Source organism: Cygnus olor, chromosome 7 (genome assembly GCF_009769625.2).
Source record: "Cygnus olor isolate bCygOlo1 chromosome 7, bCygOlo1.pri.v2, whole genome shotgun sequence".
NCBI classification, from domain to species: domain Eukaryota; kingdom Metazoa; phylum Chordata; class Aves; order Anseriformes; family Anatidae; genus Cygnus; species Cygnus olor.
The window spans coordinates 33317694-33337061 of NC_049175.1; the positions used below are offsets into that span (position 1 = coordinate 33317694).

The following is a 19368-nucleotide window of genomic DNA, read 5'->3' on the forward strand; positions in this document are numbered from 1 at the left end:
TAATTAAATGCTAATTGTCTTGTCTCATGTGTGCCGCATGGTATAGTCAGTTTCAGATTACGTGCTAATTATAATCAACAATGCTTCCGCTTTTCAGATCTCTTAAAAATAATAATTTTTTCCCTTGACAGTCTTGCTCCTGCTGCTTCAAGAGCCCTATGAGTAATTCCAGTGCTGTTGTCAGTGCAGATATTTCTACCCCTCCCAGACGCTGGTGTGACTGCTGTCCTGTAACCCAGCGCTGCTTTTGTACCGATACAGCCCAGCCACTGAGCCAGCCTGTACATCCAGCTCTCATCTGTTGCGTGTTCTGCTTGTAACTGCTGCCTTTTTTGTGTTTCGCAGACCAGAAATAAGCCGTAATTATTAGCAGAAAATTCTGATGTAATTGTGCAGCTATTTGTAGGAGGAGTTGGAGGACATCACGTAGTAAGTCTGTTGTATGCATTTGTAAAAGATAATTATCTTACCTCATAGGGTATCCTGGGCATTCGTAGATTTAAATGTACAGAGATAACTGGAGCCTGAGGTTTTGGAGGGGAGATGGTATCTTAGAGGAGATGCCTTGGAGAGGAGATGGTGTGTGATTGTGCTGGAAACTTCTGAGCCAGGCGAGATCAAACAAGCTGCGTTTAGCGAGCCGTGTTGTTCCTTTTGTTCCTAGCTGAAGTATTTCCATCTGTCTTCTGCCGTCTGAAATCAGTAAGTTAAATACGCGTTATCCCAAAAGTCAGTTGGGGTTGCAAATGCCAGGCGTGCTGCAGGCAGCTGCAGGATCACGGCCACCTGTGCCAGCAGAGGATGGTGGCAGCACATCTCCTCCTCCTGTGCAGTGTGCCTGTGTGCTCACTCGTGGCTGTCTGGGGTCGTAAAGCTGCCCACAAGCACCCGTGGTGCACCTCATGGGCTGTGTGCAGGTAAATACAATACACAAAGACAGGTTCTTGGTTTCTCCTGCAATAAGACATCCAGAAGGTTGTTACCATCTCCTTGTTTCAGGTTTGGTTTTGCTTTCGCTAGGTAGAGGCTTGTGTCTGGTACCTGAAGGTTGTCTGTCTTACCTGGCTTCCGATTGCCATTAAAACAGACGGTGCCAGGAATTTAAACGTGAGGAGCCTACTCTTATTGCATTCTCTTCACTGAGACATTGTACTTTAATATCTCCCAGAGGTCAGTTACTGTGAGTTTGTGGCTGTTCCTCCTCAGTGGTTGTTTTACAAAATACATAGGCTGGGGCTTATTGTATTCCGTGGTGCTTTTTATTCAAAACAAAACAAAACATAACAGGTAAGAGGTTATCTTTAGGGCTGCTTTGTTTTTAAAGAACACATGTTCTAACGATGGTTACCATTAGACTCATGGCAACAGGGTAAAATGCAGAATTAGGACAAATTAATGATGCTTTTATTTTTTAATGTCACTTAAAGGTGTCACTGGACAAAGTCTTTGCTTTTATTTGGGTGCAGAAAGGTATGCTCTCCTTTCCAGTTTGCTGTGTTTTATCTGTCTTCCTCTGTATCAGCTCACTACTAGGTGACCACGGATTGAAGGGAAATGCTGGTTATTCCCTCTAGTGTAATTAGGAGATTAGAAGTACAGCAGCAGTAAAGATTTGCATTTTTATTAGGGTTTAGATTTAGGGTTCTTTGTAAACCTTCCCGCCTCAGGCTTTTCCTCCATAACTTAAACATAAAACCAGCCAAGTAAACTGGGCTGTTGTCTCACCCCTTGTTCAGTGAGCATGCAGGTATTTTATACATCTTTTTATCTCAAGTAATACCACAGTTGTCCTTCTTAATTAAGAACTGTATGATATACATTAAGAAACAGAAGTGATTTTATTTTACAACAGCTTGTTTTTTCTGTACGTTACAGGAAACTGGAATCAACATTACAAATAATTGAAAAACGTGTTTTCTGTGATAAGATGGCACAACAGGGGAAAGTTATCTGCTCGGGAAGTGCTCTGAAACTTTGTTAATATTCTGAGCTCTGAGGCAGAATCTTGGGCAAGCTGATAAAGCAGATTTTTTTCAGGCAACTCCATTTGCCTGATATGTGTCATAGATTCATTGTTGAAAATCGGTGCAAGTATATCTTCTGCTTTCTCTCTGTATATTCTATTTTTAACATCTCATAGAAAAGTATCAGATTAAAATTTCAGAATGGGAATGGCCCTCGTAAATGAGAATTCTCATTTACTTATGCAAAAATTAATTCATGGCATGTATTTAATGGCTCTTTTTTGTTTCTGTTACAGAATTGGAATATGGCAACTCATATGAAATAGAATATATGGAGAAAATTGGCTCCTCTGTGCCTGTAAGTTCTCACTTCCATTTCCATTCATTTGCATTCCCTTGTCATAACCCACTATCCTGATAATGCCATCAACCTCACTACCCCTTAAATTAATTATAATGTGCCTGAAGCAGATTTACAAACCCAGCTCCTTTAAATTGGCATAACTGGGGTAAATTGCACGTGCTTTGTTGACCTATATCTCGTAGAGCTTATTCCATTTTATTATTTTATTTTTAAGCTAGTATCATGGTAGTTCTTTTTTTGGAGATTAAAAGCAACTCAGTAGTCCCAGCAGTGTAGAGTACAGAGCTGTCTACACCAGCTACTGAGCTATTTTTAGAAACTGAGAGTAAAACTTTTGAGAAGATAGAGGGAATCCTGACAGAATTCAGAATGAAGATGAAATATAGAATGCAGTACTATATGTTTGTTATCAGTTGTTTGGCCTTCCATTTAATTCATGGATTTGATAGCTTGAATAGATCCAGTGGGGGTATATCCACAGGGGACTTTAAAAAATCAAGTATGTCTGTCAGTTACATAAACTGATGAGAAAAACGTTGATTTCAATGAATATTTTGGTAACTTTCAGTCAACAGGTGCCTCCTGCCTGACAGGACAAGAAATCTGATTAACTCCGAAGTGGGAGAGGAAGAGCCATTACAAAGAATGAACTGTTTAGGTTACGTTCCTTAATGGTTTCTTCCTTACAGGGATCATCTCAGTATCGGTTAGTGTGGGCTGGGTTCCGGTCCTATGTTGTCAGCTGTTTGTCAAGTCAATCAGTCACTTAAAGCAGTGAGTTAACTGTAAAGGAGAATGGCTGAATTGGTTAATGAGTCTTTCTTTTCCTGTTGCCAGCAGGATGACAGCACCTCGAAGAAACAATCTTTATACCTAATGTTTGACGCACAGCAAGAGAGCCCAGTCAAATCGCCTCCTATCAGACTGTCTGATTCCACGACGCCGTGCTCAGGGTATGTCACTGCAAACAAATTCAGCAATGGAAAAGGGTGTCAGGGAACTGGGTTGCCATCCTAGCACGCATGCAGGCAGTTCTTCCTCTCTCTGCTTCTGTGTTGCTGAGTTGTTTGTTTATAAATAGATTCCCATCTGTGTACACATATGATAGAGAACAGAGGGCAAAGGTACAGAAGTTGTGCAATGGGAAGGAATAAGGACATGTATTTCTTCTTCATATTCTTACTAAATACAGTTATAGTGGCAACTGTTTCACTAGGCTGTGGCTTCCTTCTTACATTTTTATTCTCAGATAATGCGGTCGTTTTCATTTCAATCTAGAAATCATCTAATTGCAACTTGTCACTTGGACTTTCCTAGCTATATATTGTAAACAATGAGTCTAGTTCATAAGAACAGGATGTGTGGGTTGTGTTTGCTTTCCAAAATTTTGCTCTTTACGGACATCTGTTCTTCTTATGAAAATTTGTTTCTTGGGAGAGATTTAGGTCACAATGAGAAAGGGGTAAAAAGGCAAGTGAGAAATATTTAAGGAATGTGAGTAACCTTTCTGATGGAACTGGGTTTATTTAGATGGCTCCAGTGTGTTGCTTTAAAGGATATTGCAAAATGTTGTGAGATATAATGATAGAAAGATGAGTTGAAAGAATATTTATATTTACACACATGAAAGTACCGAAGAGGACTTATCTAGGTGTTACCAGAAGCAGAATTGTGAAGGCCTTGTGCTTCACCCTGAAAGCCTGTACACAATCCTTTTCCAGGTCAAGTTTTGAAGACCCTGAAGCCCAACAATCCTCTGGAATAAAAATACAACATCCAGCTTCCCGAGTCCTAACCACCAGCCAAGAGGCGCATTTACAGTCCCCAGACAAGTCAAAACAGAAAGACTTGGAGCCCATGACCCTAGGAACAACTCCAGAGGCTATTGAAATAGTAAGTAATTTATGTTAAGAGCTTGGGAATCGTTCTCTTGCAGAAAATTCACGACATACAAGAGGCAGAACATGCGGATCTTGCAAGCAGAGCGAAAACTCAGACTAATGCTTAAAGATCTTAATAACAGCTTGGGGTAGGACCCAAATGAAGGAGATAGTTTGGAACTGGTGGAATGCAGAAGAATTTTCCCATAGCTTTAAATGCTCTTTTGATCAGTTATTCCAAGCTGACATTTTGAAGTGCTTTTTTCTTATACAGTTTTTCTTACATTGTACTTTAACCTGATATATACAAAGGTATTTTATACATAAAAGGGGTGTTTTTAAACAAACATAGAGACATGGTTTGTTCTGTTGTATGTGGTGTAAGATTTCAAAATTACAAAACAACCTGTTGGAAAAAACAGGTGGCCTTTCACATCTTCTTGTAAACTGTTAATTGTGTTGTCATGTGATAATGTAAAATTCACTTTTTTGACCATGAGAACTTAGCCCAGCTTCCAGTTAAATCACTTTTTTCAATGGCTTATCTGGGTTAGATTTTAATTACTAGTGGCCCCTTCCTTTCTTGAGCCTGCAGTGCATACAGACTTTAGAGCATTGCTTCTCAGGTTCAAGAAGGTTCCTTTAAGGCTTCCACTTTTCCAGAAGAACTTGTTTCATATATGCCTACAGCACTAGGCTCGCTAAGTTACATGACAACATATGATTTACTGAAGAGCAGAATGAGAAGCTCACCTTAATTCTGTGCATAATTTATATTGTTTAATGATGCTGTTGATACAGTGTTGCAAAGCATTTTAATTAGCTTGAAGAGTTTTCTCACTATATGGAGCCTTGGGTGCTCAAGTCTGAGAGGTCTAGCTTTTGTCGTAATTCGTTTTAGCCTCATATTATGTCTTTATCCTGATCATCTTATAACTGTGAACATAACTTAGGTATAACTCATTAAATTAGGAAGAATTATTCTTGATGCTTATCTGTTACACCTACAAATTGTGTATTGAAAAAGGAAATCTTCTGTGAGGTATGAAATTAGTAGGAATCAATGATTTGCAGACATGTATGTTGCTGTCAGCCTGAATTAGTTGGACAATCTCCATTACTTATTCAATATCCTTCTTACCCTCCAGACTTCTCCTGAAGACTCCTTTGTCTCTGCTGATGCTCTTCTCAACAGGATATCTAAGAAAACCTCAATATGTGATCAGCCTGAATATCTAGATCCTGACTTAGCAGAAAAGAACCCGCCGGTATTTGCTCAGAAACTTCAGGTTTGTAGCAGACATATAAACGTCACTTTTACTTGAGCTTAAAAGTTTGTCTTTACATAGGTAGAGAATGCTTTACCTTGTCGGAAAGGGGTGGGAGGTGACTTGGAGTGGAGGTGGAAAGGAAGGAAAACAATGATTTAATTCTTCCCAGAGTAACTTTGGCCTTTCAGGAACCTAAGGGACAGAAAGATTTTACTTTAATTCATACAATGCATAAAACTGAATTTAAGTTTCCTTGACAGTTTCAGCTATCCCATACCATTGATGTATATATATTTTGCAGTAGTCTTTATGAAGCAGCTGTAAAACCCTAACCCTATAAAGCTTGAACACAGGACTCTTGTGGAGAGTTATCTTGACACCTGACCTTAGTAGGTCTGGATGCATTTTCAGAGATGAAGATCTGAATACTGCTGAAATGAAAATTAGGATTTGTTGTTCTAGTAATCTATCTAATGCAGAATTTGGCATGGTTTCTTTTAGGAAAAGCAAATCCGTCTGCAGAGCAGTTTTGTGTGTCAGGACATATTTTGTAGAATATTCACAGTGAAATTTCAGAACGGCAAAGGTTGAATTGAGAGTGGCAGCTGGCATAAATTCACATGAAATGAGAATGAAAGGAGAGAAGTCTGTGAAAAACAGCTTTAACTGCAGAAAACATTTATTTTTACCCAAAGCGTTATCCATACTTACCCCCTAATAAAAATTGTCTGTATAGCTATCTCAAAACTAACCACAGACAGGCATTTTGTACCAATGTTCCAGACGTGAAGGGAATATGGGACATGTTTGTCACCCAGGAATTGTCAGAATTCTACATTAAAATATAACATTCAATTTTTTAATGTGTTCAACATTTTTGCTGTGTTCTGAATACATTTTTTTGTGGATTGCTTGTAACCAAACACTTGACAGGAGGAGTTAGAGTTTGCTGCAATGAGGATAGAAGCACTGAAGTTAGCCAGGCAGATTACCCTGTCTTCTTTCCGCTCCTTAGATGCCGAGGTATCTGTTTTGTGCCTGCCGCGTGTGTGTTGTGTGCTCAGACTAAGACAGTGCTGCTTTACTTTAACAAGGTAACTAAGGCTCTCAGAGTGCAGTGCAAAGCTGGGCGCACCGAAGCGTGACACGGAAGAGCATGCTGAAAGCAGTACCGCACGCAGAAATGCTGTCACCTGCTCCACCTGTGGAGTACTGCTGCACCCAAATTAACAAAAGCTAAGGCAAGAAATAGGTATACACGCATCCCAGGGTTCAGAGGTGAGAAATTTGATCAACTCTGCCTTCAGGCTTCTGAAGACAGGGACTGAAGCAGGTCTGGAAGGGCTGTTCCCAAGGAAGAAGACCTCCCTAACACAGTTTATCTTTATTCTCGAAGATTTAAAGCTCTTTTTCTGATTTTCACTTGTATGGCATGCTGGCTAGTGCCTCCTCAGAGTGGTGCTGTGCACGGCTCTAGGGATGCACATGGTCCTCACTGGGTTTGCACAGGGACATTCCCATGGCCCTGTCTCAGCCCAGTCACAGGATTTGTTTTAGCTGAATAATATGGATGTCACGCGAGGCTGGGAAGGACTTTTGTCCCCAGATAACTTCACTGTTTAGGTGGGAGGTTGCTGATGTTAAATTAGCCTGTGATGGCAAACCTTGTGACCTACAGTGACTGATGGCCTGGATTACATATAATAGGATCCACCAGACAACTGCAGTGACTTAAGTTCTGATACTACCTGGCAGGCTTCCCTTCTGGTTGGCTGGCCTCAGTTCTTTCCTTCATGTTGTATAACTACATTTAGCATTTGCTAAGCCATTGCAGGGTGGGTAACAAGCACAAACAGTCCCCATTACTGTGTCCTGTGGTCATTTTTCTGTAGGTGCAACTTGAACAGAGAGCCACTCGGGTTTGTGTCAGCCACTCTGCAGATGCTGAGGTGGTGAAGAGTTGTGTGTTGAAATAAGTAAAGGAGAGAAACTGAAAGGAAAGGCATAGGGACAAACGGGATTAGAGTATCAACGCTTTGGGATGCTCTCCTGGTAGTAAGAGAGGTTTATTTCCTTCAGACAAGTATACCTTTTTTTTCTAGTAAAACCACATGCAGAGAACTTACACCTGGATTTTACTTGCTTTTCAGTAGAGTTACAAGCATAAACAGGTCTTGCTACACCTCCATTGACCTGTGTGCACATGCATCAATTAGTTAAAAGATTAGATCATTTGATATGCACCCAGACAGTGTGTCAGTGCTTGTAGAGGGTAAGCTAATTTTCAGCAGGGCTAAATACATATTTCCCTAAGCAGTATGATAAAAACTGCTTATCATTTTCATTGCAGTGTCTTTCTTCGTTTTCTTGCACTTTGACCTTCTTGAAGCAAGATAACTGCAGCTGGTTAATCAATATGCATTTATTCCCGTTCTGGTCAGATATCTGGTTTCTGTAAAAGGTGCTGGAAGAGAAGGGGAAGTGCACTGCACTCTCAAATATTTACACTAAGATCGCAGTGACCTACATTTAGTAGTAATTCCCTGCAGACTCTAATCTTTCTGTGTGAGGTTTGGTGACTTATAAATCCCTATGCTTATTATTATCCCAATTAACTGCTTACCATCTTGGCAGTTAGGCACTGAACTGAAAGCATTGACTGTCATCCTGTTGGGTTATTTTATTTTCCGATGATAGGAATATTTGGAGGTAGAAAATATCAACTAGTGAATTGGACATCAGTTTGGAGCTGTGTAAAATTGGCTTTTGAGATAAAACCACAAAGACCAGTACAGGATGCTCTGACAGAGGGTTTGTTATGTTCCTGCCAAAGAGAGAAGCCAGCAGCCCAGCTGGGACTTGTGTGAAGTGTTTCCAAAGTCAGGACAATACTGGTGGGACCAGTAACCGCCAGCATTTCTACTAACTGGTTAAGTTCTAAGAGCTTTTGTAGTAGTTTTGGGGAAATTTTAAGGTTTTCTTGCATGTCATTGATATTATTCTTTTGTGTAATTTACTCAAATGCAAGGGAGAATTAGAAAAAACATCAGTGAGGTGTTGAGTCCTATATACAAAAACACATAAGTATGTATTAAGTGCCTTAAATGTTCTTTTTTCCTTAAAAATCTTCATCATGTTGGCAGTTACTCTGACACATTTTTGTATGAGCTTAAGGAAATTTGTGTTTCCTATGCCACAATGAATATTTTCCAGCAATCTCTTCATGAGATCCAGCAAATTACGTGGCAGGAGGCTTTTGAAATATGATATATACAGTTCAATAGATTGATCTTCAGGATGGCCTTTCTTTGGAGGGCAGCTTTGATGATCTAATAGCTCTTTTTCATCTCTCAGTTTATCTTGCCTCATGTTTGAGGAGGAAATAAAGTACATTTTTTTGAAGCTAGAATACAGAATTTAAACAGCAGTAGTCGTATTTATTGCCTGTTTTACCTTTACTGAGATCTGTGGACAGCACCATGTGTTTTTGTATATATGCATATACACAGATGCCTGAGCTTGTGTCCCAGATGTATTTTTTCCTGCATAGTTGTTGTATATTGGGAGATAATTTCAAGAATACATGCTCTGTAATTTTGCTAGATCTTGTGCTGAGGTAGGAAAATACCTGGAATTGAGGTTGCACCTCCTTGTTGTGTTGGAATTGATTATTAGTTTGTGGTTAAATGCTGCAAAAAAAGAGATGAATGGCCTGCACCATAAATACTAGAAGTACAGAGTCAAATGACCCCTGTGTTTAAAAATGAGTAAAAAATACAGAGCAAATTAGTGAGACTCCTATATAAATAAACATGCAGCATGGTGTTTTGAAGTACTGTTTAGCTTGTTAGTGCTCTAATTGAATTTTCTTGTCCGGTCTTTTAACATTGCTGATGTGGTATCGTCATGTTGCCCACAGATGTGGAATTCATAACACCCGTTCCTGTGTTTTCCTAGCATGAGCATTGCGTTTAATTTTTAAGGCAGTTTCTTCAGTAAGGTGTGATGTGAGGGTTCGGAAAGGATTGCAGAACCGTTGGAGCCTTTCTGTTATTTCTGAGGATATGCAAGAAGAGGTGTGAGCAAGTGAAGGATTTATGGAATAGCATCTGACAAAATTGCCTTCAACTGCGTTGATAGAAAGCATGTGCTGCTGATATAAATGAGATCTGTTTGTGTGCGCCTTGCGGGGAGGAGGGCTGAGCCGTGATTCAGGCATTAGCTACTCACTTTCAAGTTCCTGTGCTTCAAGCAGTAGAATACAGCTCTCCTGTTTTATATTGATTAAAAAAATAATAATTAAAAAACACTTTTAAAAAATAAAATATTTTATCTTTTCTATATATAATTATTAAAAATATCTACATACTAAGTGCAAGAGCAGCATGGCAGGCCCTCTTTCTCCATAGATAAGCCTTATCTTGCCCTTTTGTTAGTGCTAAGCAACCATAAAATCCTGCCAACTCAGGCGGGCCCCTGAAATCTGACTTTATGCAATGTGCTGGCTAATGGGAAAGAAGTCACAAGGCTGTGGGTGAGCAGGGGACCAGCTCCTGGGTCTCTGAGTGAACACTAAAACGAGCAGCAGAGCCTTGGCCCAGCGGACTCCAGGGCTGCCTCCTCAGACACAGGCTGTGGCCTCTCCTCCTCCTCCCCCGTAATTCCAATTCCTTGGCCAGTTTCATGCCTGTTTGAGAGAGGAGGAGAGCATTAAATCCCAGCAACGGGGATACGGTCACCTCCACCCTGAAATTATTCTGTGCTCCCCCAGCAGCTGAGAGGGAGGACATTTTGTTTCCCTACCAGCCTGAGGCAGGGCCCAGCCGGGCCGTCAGCGCGGGCACATCAACTGCTTGATCGCAACGTGCAAAGCACAGGGAGCGGACAGAGGGACGTAAAAAGCTGTTGTGGTGCCTCAGATACAGAGGGTGTGCTCTGAGGGGAGTGCTGCAGGGGAAGAAGTTCAGGGGAGAGGTGCTATGCTATAGAGTGCAAGGAGTCTGCTGTTGCTCCAGCAGCAAAGCGTACACATCCAGACCATTGGTCTGCTGCACATGGTGTCTCAAGATGTGGGTTTTTGTTTAGCACCTTCCTAACTGTCTTTTATAAACTTCTTGGTTTTAATGCACTGTAATTTGAATTGTTTATTTGTGGAGTGTTTGCAAGATGATGCATCTCAGTTTCTCATAACTCTTCCTCATTTCACATGCTGCTCTCCTTCTGAGTCAGTGTGGACCACCGACGTGAGCAAGAGCAGCAGCTGCAAATAAAACCTCATTTAACATACTAATCGCATGCTTAAATACCAGCAGGGCAACAACATCACCTATATATTCACAGCTTTTATGAAAGAGTGTTTTATGATAGGTAAAGGTATACTGCCATGGCAGAACTAGGAAGGTGGGACATCCGCTTTGTTCTGATTTTTTGATCTCATCTATTTTTATGGAAGCATATTTCCCCTTCATGAGCTCTCTGCCTCCAATTCTAGTTTCCTCTGCTGATGTGCATTTCTTGTGGATGTTTTTATGAAATCTCTGCATCAGGAAGTAGTAAATTGTCTAAAATAAAACCCTAAAATATTGGGGACAAAGTGCTATCTTTTATTTTCTCCCAGTAAGAGTTATATGGCTTTTCTGTTGCTTACCATGGATTTTAAATGTTTATTTTATCGTTGCTAAATTGAAATTTCCTTGTCAGTGTTACTGCTGTTATAATTTAGTAGTGCACAGGCTTTTAGTCCTAGCTCAGGATCCTGGTGCCTAGCACCCAGAAAACATTAGCTAAACACATATTTAATGGTTCATTTCTTTGTATTTAAAAAAACAAACACACAGAGAGAACCTGCTATCCCAGCAGATGTTTCCATCTCTAAAAGTGCGCTGTACTCCCGGATCGGCACCTCAGATGCAGAAAGCACCACAAGTCTTCTCTACCCCCAGCAAGACTTAGACTCTGCACTACGACTGGCCAGAGCAGAGGTAATTTTTCATAATTTAGAAAAGGAAATATGTGTCCCTTGTGGTTTACTTTTGTCTTTCCTATTTTCTCCCAAATTCTTCATATTATGATTACTTTTACTATTCTTGAGACTATTCTCAGCCATGCTAAAGCTACACTAGAGGCTACCAAAGCAAATGGCACTACACTCTAAGTTTACTTCTTTTGATGTAAATGAAAATCAGATGTTATATGAGAAAAAATCTTTATTGCTTTTAACTGTATTCTGTCTCTCTTTACATTAGTATGTAATTTTATAAAAATTGTAAATGGAAATAGGAATCATAAGTATTTTTCAAAGATGCATATAAAATTAGTCTGGCTAGTCCTAGAATAGAGTAGAATACTTTCAGGTAGAAGGGACCTACAAAAATCATCCAGTCCAACTGTCAGACTATTTCAGGGCTGACACCAAATTAAAACATACCATTAAGAGCATTATCTAAATGCCTCTTAAACACCAACAGGTATGGGGTGTCAACCACCTCTCTAGGAAGCCCATTGCAGTGTCTAACAATTAGAAAAAATGGTACAGTCTCGTATTCTGAAATTTATGATAGATTGTGTGAACAAAAGGAGCATGAAGGAACGCAGTCCTTGGAGTATGAAATTTAATGGACAGTCAGCCCTAAATATGCATGCAGACGCTGTAGAGCTTTCTTAGAGAACAAATCATGGGACCATGTTCCAAAACCATGTACAAAACTATTTCAGGTCTGGCTCCAAATCAGACATTGTATAGAGTAATATAGTATTTCTTGAAAAGTGTCCTTGTTATGATCAGGGATGAAACATGAGACAAGAACGTTGCATCTACTTCACTAAGTTAGTTTTTTGAAATGAGTATGATTTCACATCCAAACTTCTTAAATTGCATCTTAAAGTCTGTAAAAGAAAAAATCATTGGGAATGCATATATTTGAACCCATTATACATTTGAAAACTATACCTCTGTTAATTAGAATTGGAGGTAAATTCATATATTGCACACTTATTTAATTTCTTCTTTAATGGATCACTTATTTTTGCTTTTCTTTTTCTTTGTTTAAGATTGTGGCCAAGGAAAGAGAAGTATCTGAGTGGAAAGAGAAATATGAAGAAAGCAGAAGGGAAGTGATGGAAATGAGGTGGGTTATTAACTTGTCACTAACCACACTGACAGTCTCTCTTTTCAGACTGTGGATAGTACACAGAGTACCATGACTGTATAATTCTTTTGGTTAGCTGAAATTGTTCAGTTATTTTTAACTGCAGACTCTAGATTGATCCTAAACTGATACTTTGTTTTTGCCATGCGTGGTGGGCACTGTTGTTCAAGGTAGTCATTGAAGACTTATATGTTGCTAATCTCATTTACATCCTCAGAATACTGAAATAATGGGTCTTAATCTAATGTAATCTAAATGTAAGGAAAGAATTTTCTCCAGCTTGTGCTGCTCACCACACCTGTGAATTCTCACATGGATTGCATTGTGGTGTTTCTCTTGCTTGACTGAATTAGTCTGCCTGCAGCGCTGGCAGAGATGTGCACATGCTAATTTAAAATTCACTTTCTGCAAATAATTTTGGCAACAGAAAAGAGCATGTGAAAGTTTGAATATAGGTATGAGTAGTAGAGGCTCCCTTCAGGAGATTATTATAAAATGTTTCTTTAACATTAAAAAAAACAAAAATTCAGCTGGCAGTAGAAAAACATTCCTTGGAAAGGAATGACTCTGAGTGTTGACCTTCGAGAAAATTCAACATGCTTTTCTTTGAACTGAGCTACACTTTTAATTATCCCACACACTAAGCTTGATTTCAGTTAACCAGTGTTTATCTTGGATTTTGCTGCTCCATTTGAGAGCTGACAGAAGGACCCTGAGCTTTTCAGGTCTTTCTAGTTATATCTGTAGTTCTAATGTATTTTATTTCTCCTTGCAAACCTGTCTCTGTTACATTAAATATTTGTATACTGGAACATAACAGGTTTGACCTTCCATCCCAGCCCAGGTCCTTGTCATCTGCAAAGGTGACAACAAAGTCACTGTAGTGGACAAGGTGAAGGGTGTTGCCCAAAGACTCATTTTTGCTTCCCGTTTAGTCAGTTGAAAGTTTCAGCCATTCTGTGTTTCTTTTCCAGTGGTAATGCCATAAGAGCAACATACAGATAAGTTTGACCTGCTCATCAATCTGAATCTGAGAAAGTCATCAATTTTAAAAGAGACTTTGTAGAAGTATTTTATGGAGTCTAAAGTCTATTACTTTGTACCATCAAACAGACAGACACAATCCTCAACCTCCACGCCCTTAACTCCTAAATGAAAGAGAACTGACAGATTATTTGAGCATCCATCTTTCTGAGTAATAATTTCTGTGGTCACTTCTGAAACTGACTTTTCTTCAAAATCACTTCTGTTCTTAGTGCCAACTTCTTCCCGAAGTTAAAAGCCCAGGTAGCTTAAAGCTCAGGCCAATGAACTGTATCAAGGGATGACCTGCACGTGCAATTCCTGCTGGCATCCCAGAAAACTGTACTTATGTAGTAGAGGTAATAGGGGATTGTGGTGCAGAAGTCAACGAACACTAGCAGGGATGCCAGGAGTCACACGTGGCAGATTTGAGTAGAGGAGTGCAGGGCTTAGAGCCAAAGCATCTTAAGAGAGGCGTCTGCAAAAGGCAAGGGCAGCCACTTGATTTCTTTGAGAGGAACCATCTCCCAGCACCCCGCTGAATTCTCTCACCTCCTGCTCTCTGCTTGGGAAAGGAACCAAAACCCCGGCACAGCTCTTTGAGTGCATAATGAGGCAAAATGGAAAGGAGCCACTGCAAGCAGTCAAATCTAAGAAGCAACACATGGAATGAAAAAAAACCCTAGCAACTGTGTAAAAAATGACTCAGAGTTCAGCACACGCTCCAGTGTGGTACTTTGTCTGTTTTCTGGGAACTGCCTGGGTGCACATGCCTGCCAGCTGCAAACAAGCACGGACAGAGGTTGCTTATTCCTTAATGAAAGGAGAGCAGGGATGATGCAGAGCAGCTGACACACTGTAGATCTATACCTTCATGTTCCTCACAGGAGTTTGCTTCTGTGTCTATGATCTCAATAAGATTTGATTTAAAAAAAAAAAAAAAAAAAAAAAGACACCTTATGTAAGCCAAATTTCCCACAGACACATCCCTACCGTACATGGGGAAAAGGTCTGGCAGATACTGTCACAAAATGATGAAATGTGCATGTGTGCCCAAAGAAAGATTTCACTTGGAAGATTAGATGTTAAATCAGTCCATGTGTGGTAAATTAGAGATGTGGTAATTGGATGTGACATAATTATAAGCAAGGAATGAAGGGAAAGGCAGGGATTATCTGGCAGTGCAAGCACAAAAGCATCACTTACCCCAAAAGGAGAAGCAGTGCTCCTTTATGCAAGCCCTGCGTACTCTACCTGGAATATCCTGAGATCAGCTAAGTTTCCAGAAAAATGTCAGTCTGGAGGAAATTCCACTCTGGAGAACAGAGGCCAAGATGAGAATTATAATATTGTAATATTTGTCAAACAGATAACCAGTGGTGGGCCATACCATAATCCAAGGGTACACCCAGAGACAGGCCTGAAATACTTAAGTATGGTCGTTTGGAGGTCTAATTGATCATGCCTCGGTGTGGGAAGTCAAGCAGGTGACCTCTGGAGAGGTAGCCCTGGATTTCTGTGTTTTTATGACTTAGGAAATTGCAGAAATTCTATAGTAGACTGAAAGACCTAAAATCCCAGAAGTTAAGTCCATGTAGCATCTCAAGGGAGGGTTAAGATGCACCATCACAAAGGAATGATGTGGCCAGCGTCCCTGGGGTTCCCTTCCATAATGTGGTGTTTCTTTAGGCTTCTTGACTAAAAAAGCCCTTTGACATGAATCTGGAACAAGCCCGGATTTACCTCGCCTTCCAAACTGAATATTATTAGAATCACTGTGGCGCTGCAGTACCCACATTTATTGAGCAGCTGCTACGTTATTAGTAAGGGTGGGTAATGCACAGAATGTGGTGCGTGCTTGAACTAGCATAAGCTGCTGAAAGTAAGAAATAGAAAATATTCTTTCGCTTTGTTGCCAAATTCCATGGCGGAGCCCAGGCTGAGAGGTGTCGGACTGTAACAGCATTTAATGCTGTATTCATTGCCTTGAGTCCTTGGCTCGTTTCTCTAGGATGATAAAACTTCCCAAAGGTGATCAGTATTACAAGAATATGACATGGCTTTAAAATCCTTCCTGCTTACAGTAGGTTTTTGAGGTAGTCTTCTTCGGACGTGAAAGTGATCCTGGTGTCTGGGGTCTGCTTCTGATGCAGATTTCCCACAGGCAGTGCTGGGAACGGGTTTGGTTTTGGGGAGCTCCACAGCTCTCTCCTTTCCTTACTGACTTCTGTCCTGGGATTTTCCCGCATCCTTGCTGTAACCTCACCGACTGCAGCAGACTGAGCTAAAATGGGGCACGTGAATGCAAGCTAAGACTTGACAAAATATGTATTCAAATACCAGCGGGCTATTTTGAATATCCACTTCAGACGAAGTGTGCAGTAATTTTGTTTTTCATAGGCAGTCCTATGTGGCTCACAAATCAAAGCACTGATCAAGCTAGTCTCATTTTATTAGCTTTATTTGGCTCTGGAAGGGGATGGATCATCTTTCTAAATCACACTTAATCTGCTTATTTTGGCTAACCTCTTTTCAAGAAGGAAACTCAAAGCCTACCGTGAGTATGTAAAATAAAGTAGTCTTAAAAGTAATATTTTACCCCCTCTGTTTCAAAACAGATTTGTGAAATAGGGCATGATGGAATTTGTGCTCCATAACTGAATGTTTTAGTCATTTTCTCTTAAGTGCTAATGGATCGGTTCTTCACATTTAGAGAGTGGAAGATGAGATACATTTTGGATGAGGGCCAGCTGTACTCCTGTTAGATTTACTTGCCTACCAGTGATAACTTTTCTTAATGTTTACATTAAAATAAGCAAACAGAATAAAGACGGGATGGAAGAAAGAAATCGATGCAATTATGTTTATGTTTAAAGCAGGATTGGTAATGTACTTTGGGCATGTGTCAAATAACACGTTTGTTTGTTTCAAAGCAAGTCCTTTTCCCTCCCTGTAAAGGAGCAACGTTTAAGCTGTCAGTTTTATTTGTTACGTAGGTAATAAAGAGCTTATGAAAATGTGGTGTGGGATCCGTATCCTGATTTTAATACCTTCGTTCAGTTATTGAGTAGCTTTATTTTCTACATAAGTATTAGCAATTATGATGTTTGCCAAAAGTTGTTTGTTTTTGTTCCCCTTGCAGGAAAATAGTTTCAGAATATGAGAAGACGATTGCTCAGATGATAGGTAGGTATTTCTACCGTGAAAAGATGCTATCCTGCACTCTGATTTTCTGAAGAGAGCATAAAAACGTTTGTCTGTAGGCTTCGTTTTGATGCTAGCTACACTTGCTGATGCTGCTGGGAATTAGGATGCATCCGAGGACACCGGTGTGTGTTGCTGGGTTGTGATGAAAAGCCAGAGCTTCGTTTTACAGAAAGCAGACCCCGGGGCAGTGCAGGTAGTACAGGAAGGTCAGGGCTTTTTGTTCTGCATCGAAGCAAACTGTCCCACCGGAAGCATGTTCAGACGCTTTGCTCAGAATTCACGGGTGTCTCTGGGAGAGACTCTGAATGACCTAAAAACCCTTTAGTCATCTGCTCACAGCTGTCTGACAGGAGATACCAAACTTAGCTCTTGACAACAACGGGGATTATCTGTGGTAAGTGCATTGGTCAGACCAAAACCTAGATTAACTTCAATCCCAGCTGAGAGATCGTGAGTGGTCAATCCACCTCCCCAGTTACTGACATAAAGGTCTCCTCTAAGATCTGTATTGTGGCAGAATTTGCCTCACAGTAATCAGAAAATACTTTTGTTATCAGAATGCCCCATGAGTGAAAAACTCGATAGCCTTTCAAAACCCGCAGGACTCTTGCACTTCCTTGGCACAGGAGGCCTGACCCCAGGGTGCGATGTTAAAGCCTCCTCAGCAGGTTTCCAAAGCTCTTTTCGTGCTCTCACTGAAGAAAGCACCAGTGCCTTGTGCTGTCCTGTATGGATTCAGCTCCAGAAGTGCCCAGGGCTGCACGGGGTCGTGGGTTCTCCCCGGCCGAGTGCACGGGGATGAGCAGGAGAAGAAACGGTGGCTGATGAGAAGCAGCACCGTGCTCACCTGGGCAGGCTTGGGTAAAGCACTGGGAAGCATCATTAACAGCAGGGGAGCAGCCTGGCAGTTAATTGTGGGGTTTGAGACACAGGAGAAGGGCTCATCTAGGTACTGATATCCACGAGCAGGGAGAGTGTTGTGAATCCAGCATATTCGCACCGGCTATTAACAAATCAAAATAAATTACTGCTCTCACTCCCCTGGGAGAGCTGTCAGAGAGAGCACAGCATGCCAGGGACACAAAGGGCAACTGTGCGTCTTTCAACAAAGGGTTTTTACACGGAAGGACTTCTGTCACAGCTATTGACTTATCATACGTATGTTGGTTTGTCCCTTTTCAAATTGGCAGTCCCATGGCCAGTGTTGTGTGACCCCCAATTTTTGCATTTCTTCTGTTTTTTAGCATTAGGGGATGGGGAGTAGTTCAGCTGTCTGGTGCTTTTGCTGCTTTTCTACATTTTATAGCCCCTGGGAGACAGCCCAGCTTCCTATCGTGTAAAGAGAAAAAAAGGGTCTACAAATAAATATTTGTTTCCTTGCTTCATTCCCTAGTGTTGTGCCTCCAATGCCTTTTGTATGTGAACCTGAACGAATTTGCCTGCTTTCTGGCATAATGTCTGTCATTCTCATCATGCAAGCGTTAAAATAGGAGTGACCAAAGTATGCCAAGAATTTGGTTCCCTTTGTTTTGCACTTAATGTACTCTGGTATTTCGTGTGCAATCATGGAAATTTACCAAACGTGGCAAAGAATCAGGGTCACAGTCCCCAAAATGTAATTTCAGTCTTCTTTCTAACACTGGAGAAATTGTGTCCTGTTCCATGTGTTCTGCTGCAGTGATTGTTTTCAGTACTGCAGAGTTGCATCTGAATGTTTTCAGCAAGTAGGTAGAAAAACACTGTCCTGTATCTGCCCTGTGCATAGCTCCCCAGGAACAGTGCAGGGAGCTCGGCAGCTTCACCTGGCCGTTTGTATGGACAGACACAGGACCTGCCCTTTTTTCCCCAGCATATGCATGCAGTTTTAACAGAATTTTCTTTCTGATTTCAAATTCTTCTCTGAGAAGCGGATTTAAAAATAAATAAATCACATTTTGAGTCTGTAGTGCGACGAGAAGGTACAGAATAGGGATCCTAAGACAAAGGCACAGCCATGGCAGGCACAGCACATGCTACAATTGCCAATGCCTCATATTTAAAGAAAACAAGAATATTTAAAACATTGTATCTTTGAACACTGAGGAAATAGCAAACTTTAAACCTCTAATTCCGAGGATGTCAGAGTCTTTCAAATGATCTACAGCAAGTTTTTAAGAGCTGTGGCTGTGAATAATGTAATTTGCTGTCCATTTTCAAAACAACCGAAAGAAGAGTGGCACAGAAAGCATGTGTTAATTGGAGCAATATGCAAATTCTGCAGCATAGTAAATACGAGGCTTCTTCTCACTGCATTTAATGTAAATTTTTGATCTAATTAGCCCACTTTCTCCTGACATTTGTGCAAATTACTGTCCTTCTGATAAACGAATTTACTCACCCAAATGCCGCACTGTAGAGGAAGATGATTGTCTGCGGGCTATTTGCATGTCTCGCTGCTAACACAAACCGTGCATTCCAACAAAAGCAGTGCCTCTGCTCTTTCTGTTTATGATTTAACCCTTCGGAGCTATT

At 40.7% G+C, this 19368-nt stretch overlaps 1 protein-coding gene across 12 annotated transcripts in view; it reads left to right on the forward strand.

Annotated features, from left to right (window-relative positions):
- Positions 1–19368, forward strand: part of TACC2 (transforming acidic coiled-coil containing protein 2) — a 121913-nt gene that overhangs the window by 96056 nt on the left and 6489 nt on the right. For 9 of the 12 annotated variants that reach the window (XM_040564429.1, XM_040564432.1, XM_040564433.1 and 6 more), the window contains 7 exons: positions 2261–2322; positions 3166–3281; positions 4050–4221; positions 5357–5497; positions 11317–11460; positions 12530–12606; positions 16793–16836. In XM_040564429.1, coding sequence (XP_040420363.1) covers positions 2261–2322; positions 3166–3281; positions 4050–4221; positions 5357–5497; positions 11317–11460; positions 12530–12606; positions 16793–16836 — 756 coding nt within the window. Of the gene's footprint in view, positions 1–2260; positions 2323–3165; positions 3282–4049; positions 4222–5356; positions 5498–6412; positions 6762–11316; positions 11461–12529; positions 12607–16792; positions 16837–19368 lie in introns of those variants that run through there. The other 3 variants (XM_040564423.1, XM_040564425.1, XM_040564431.1) reach the window with 2 other exon arrangements.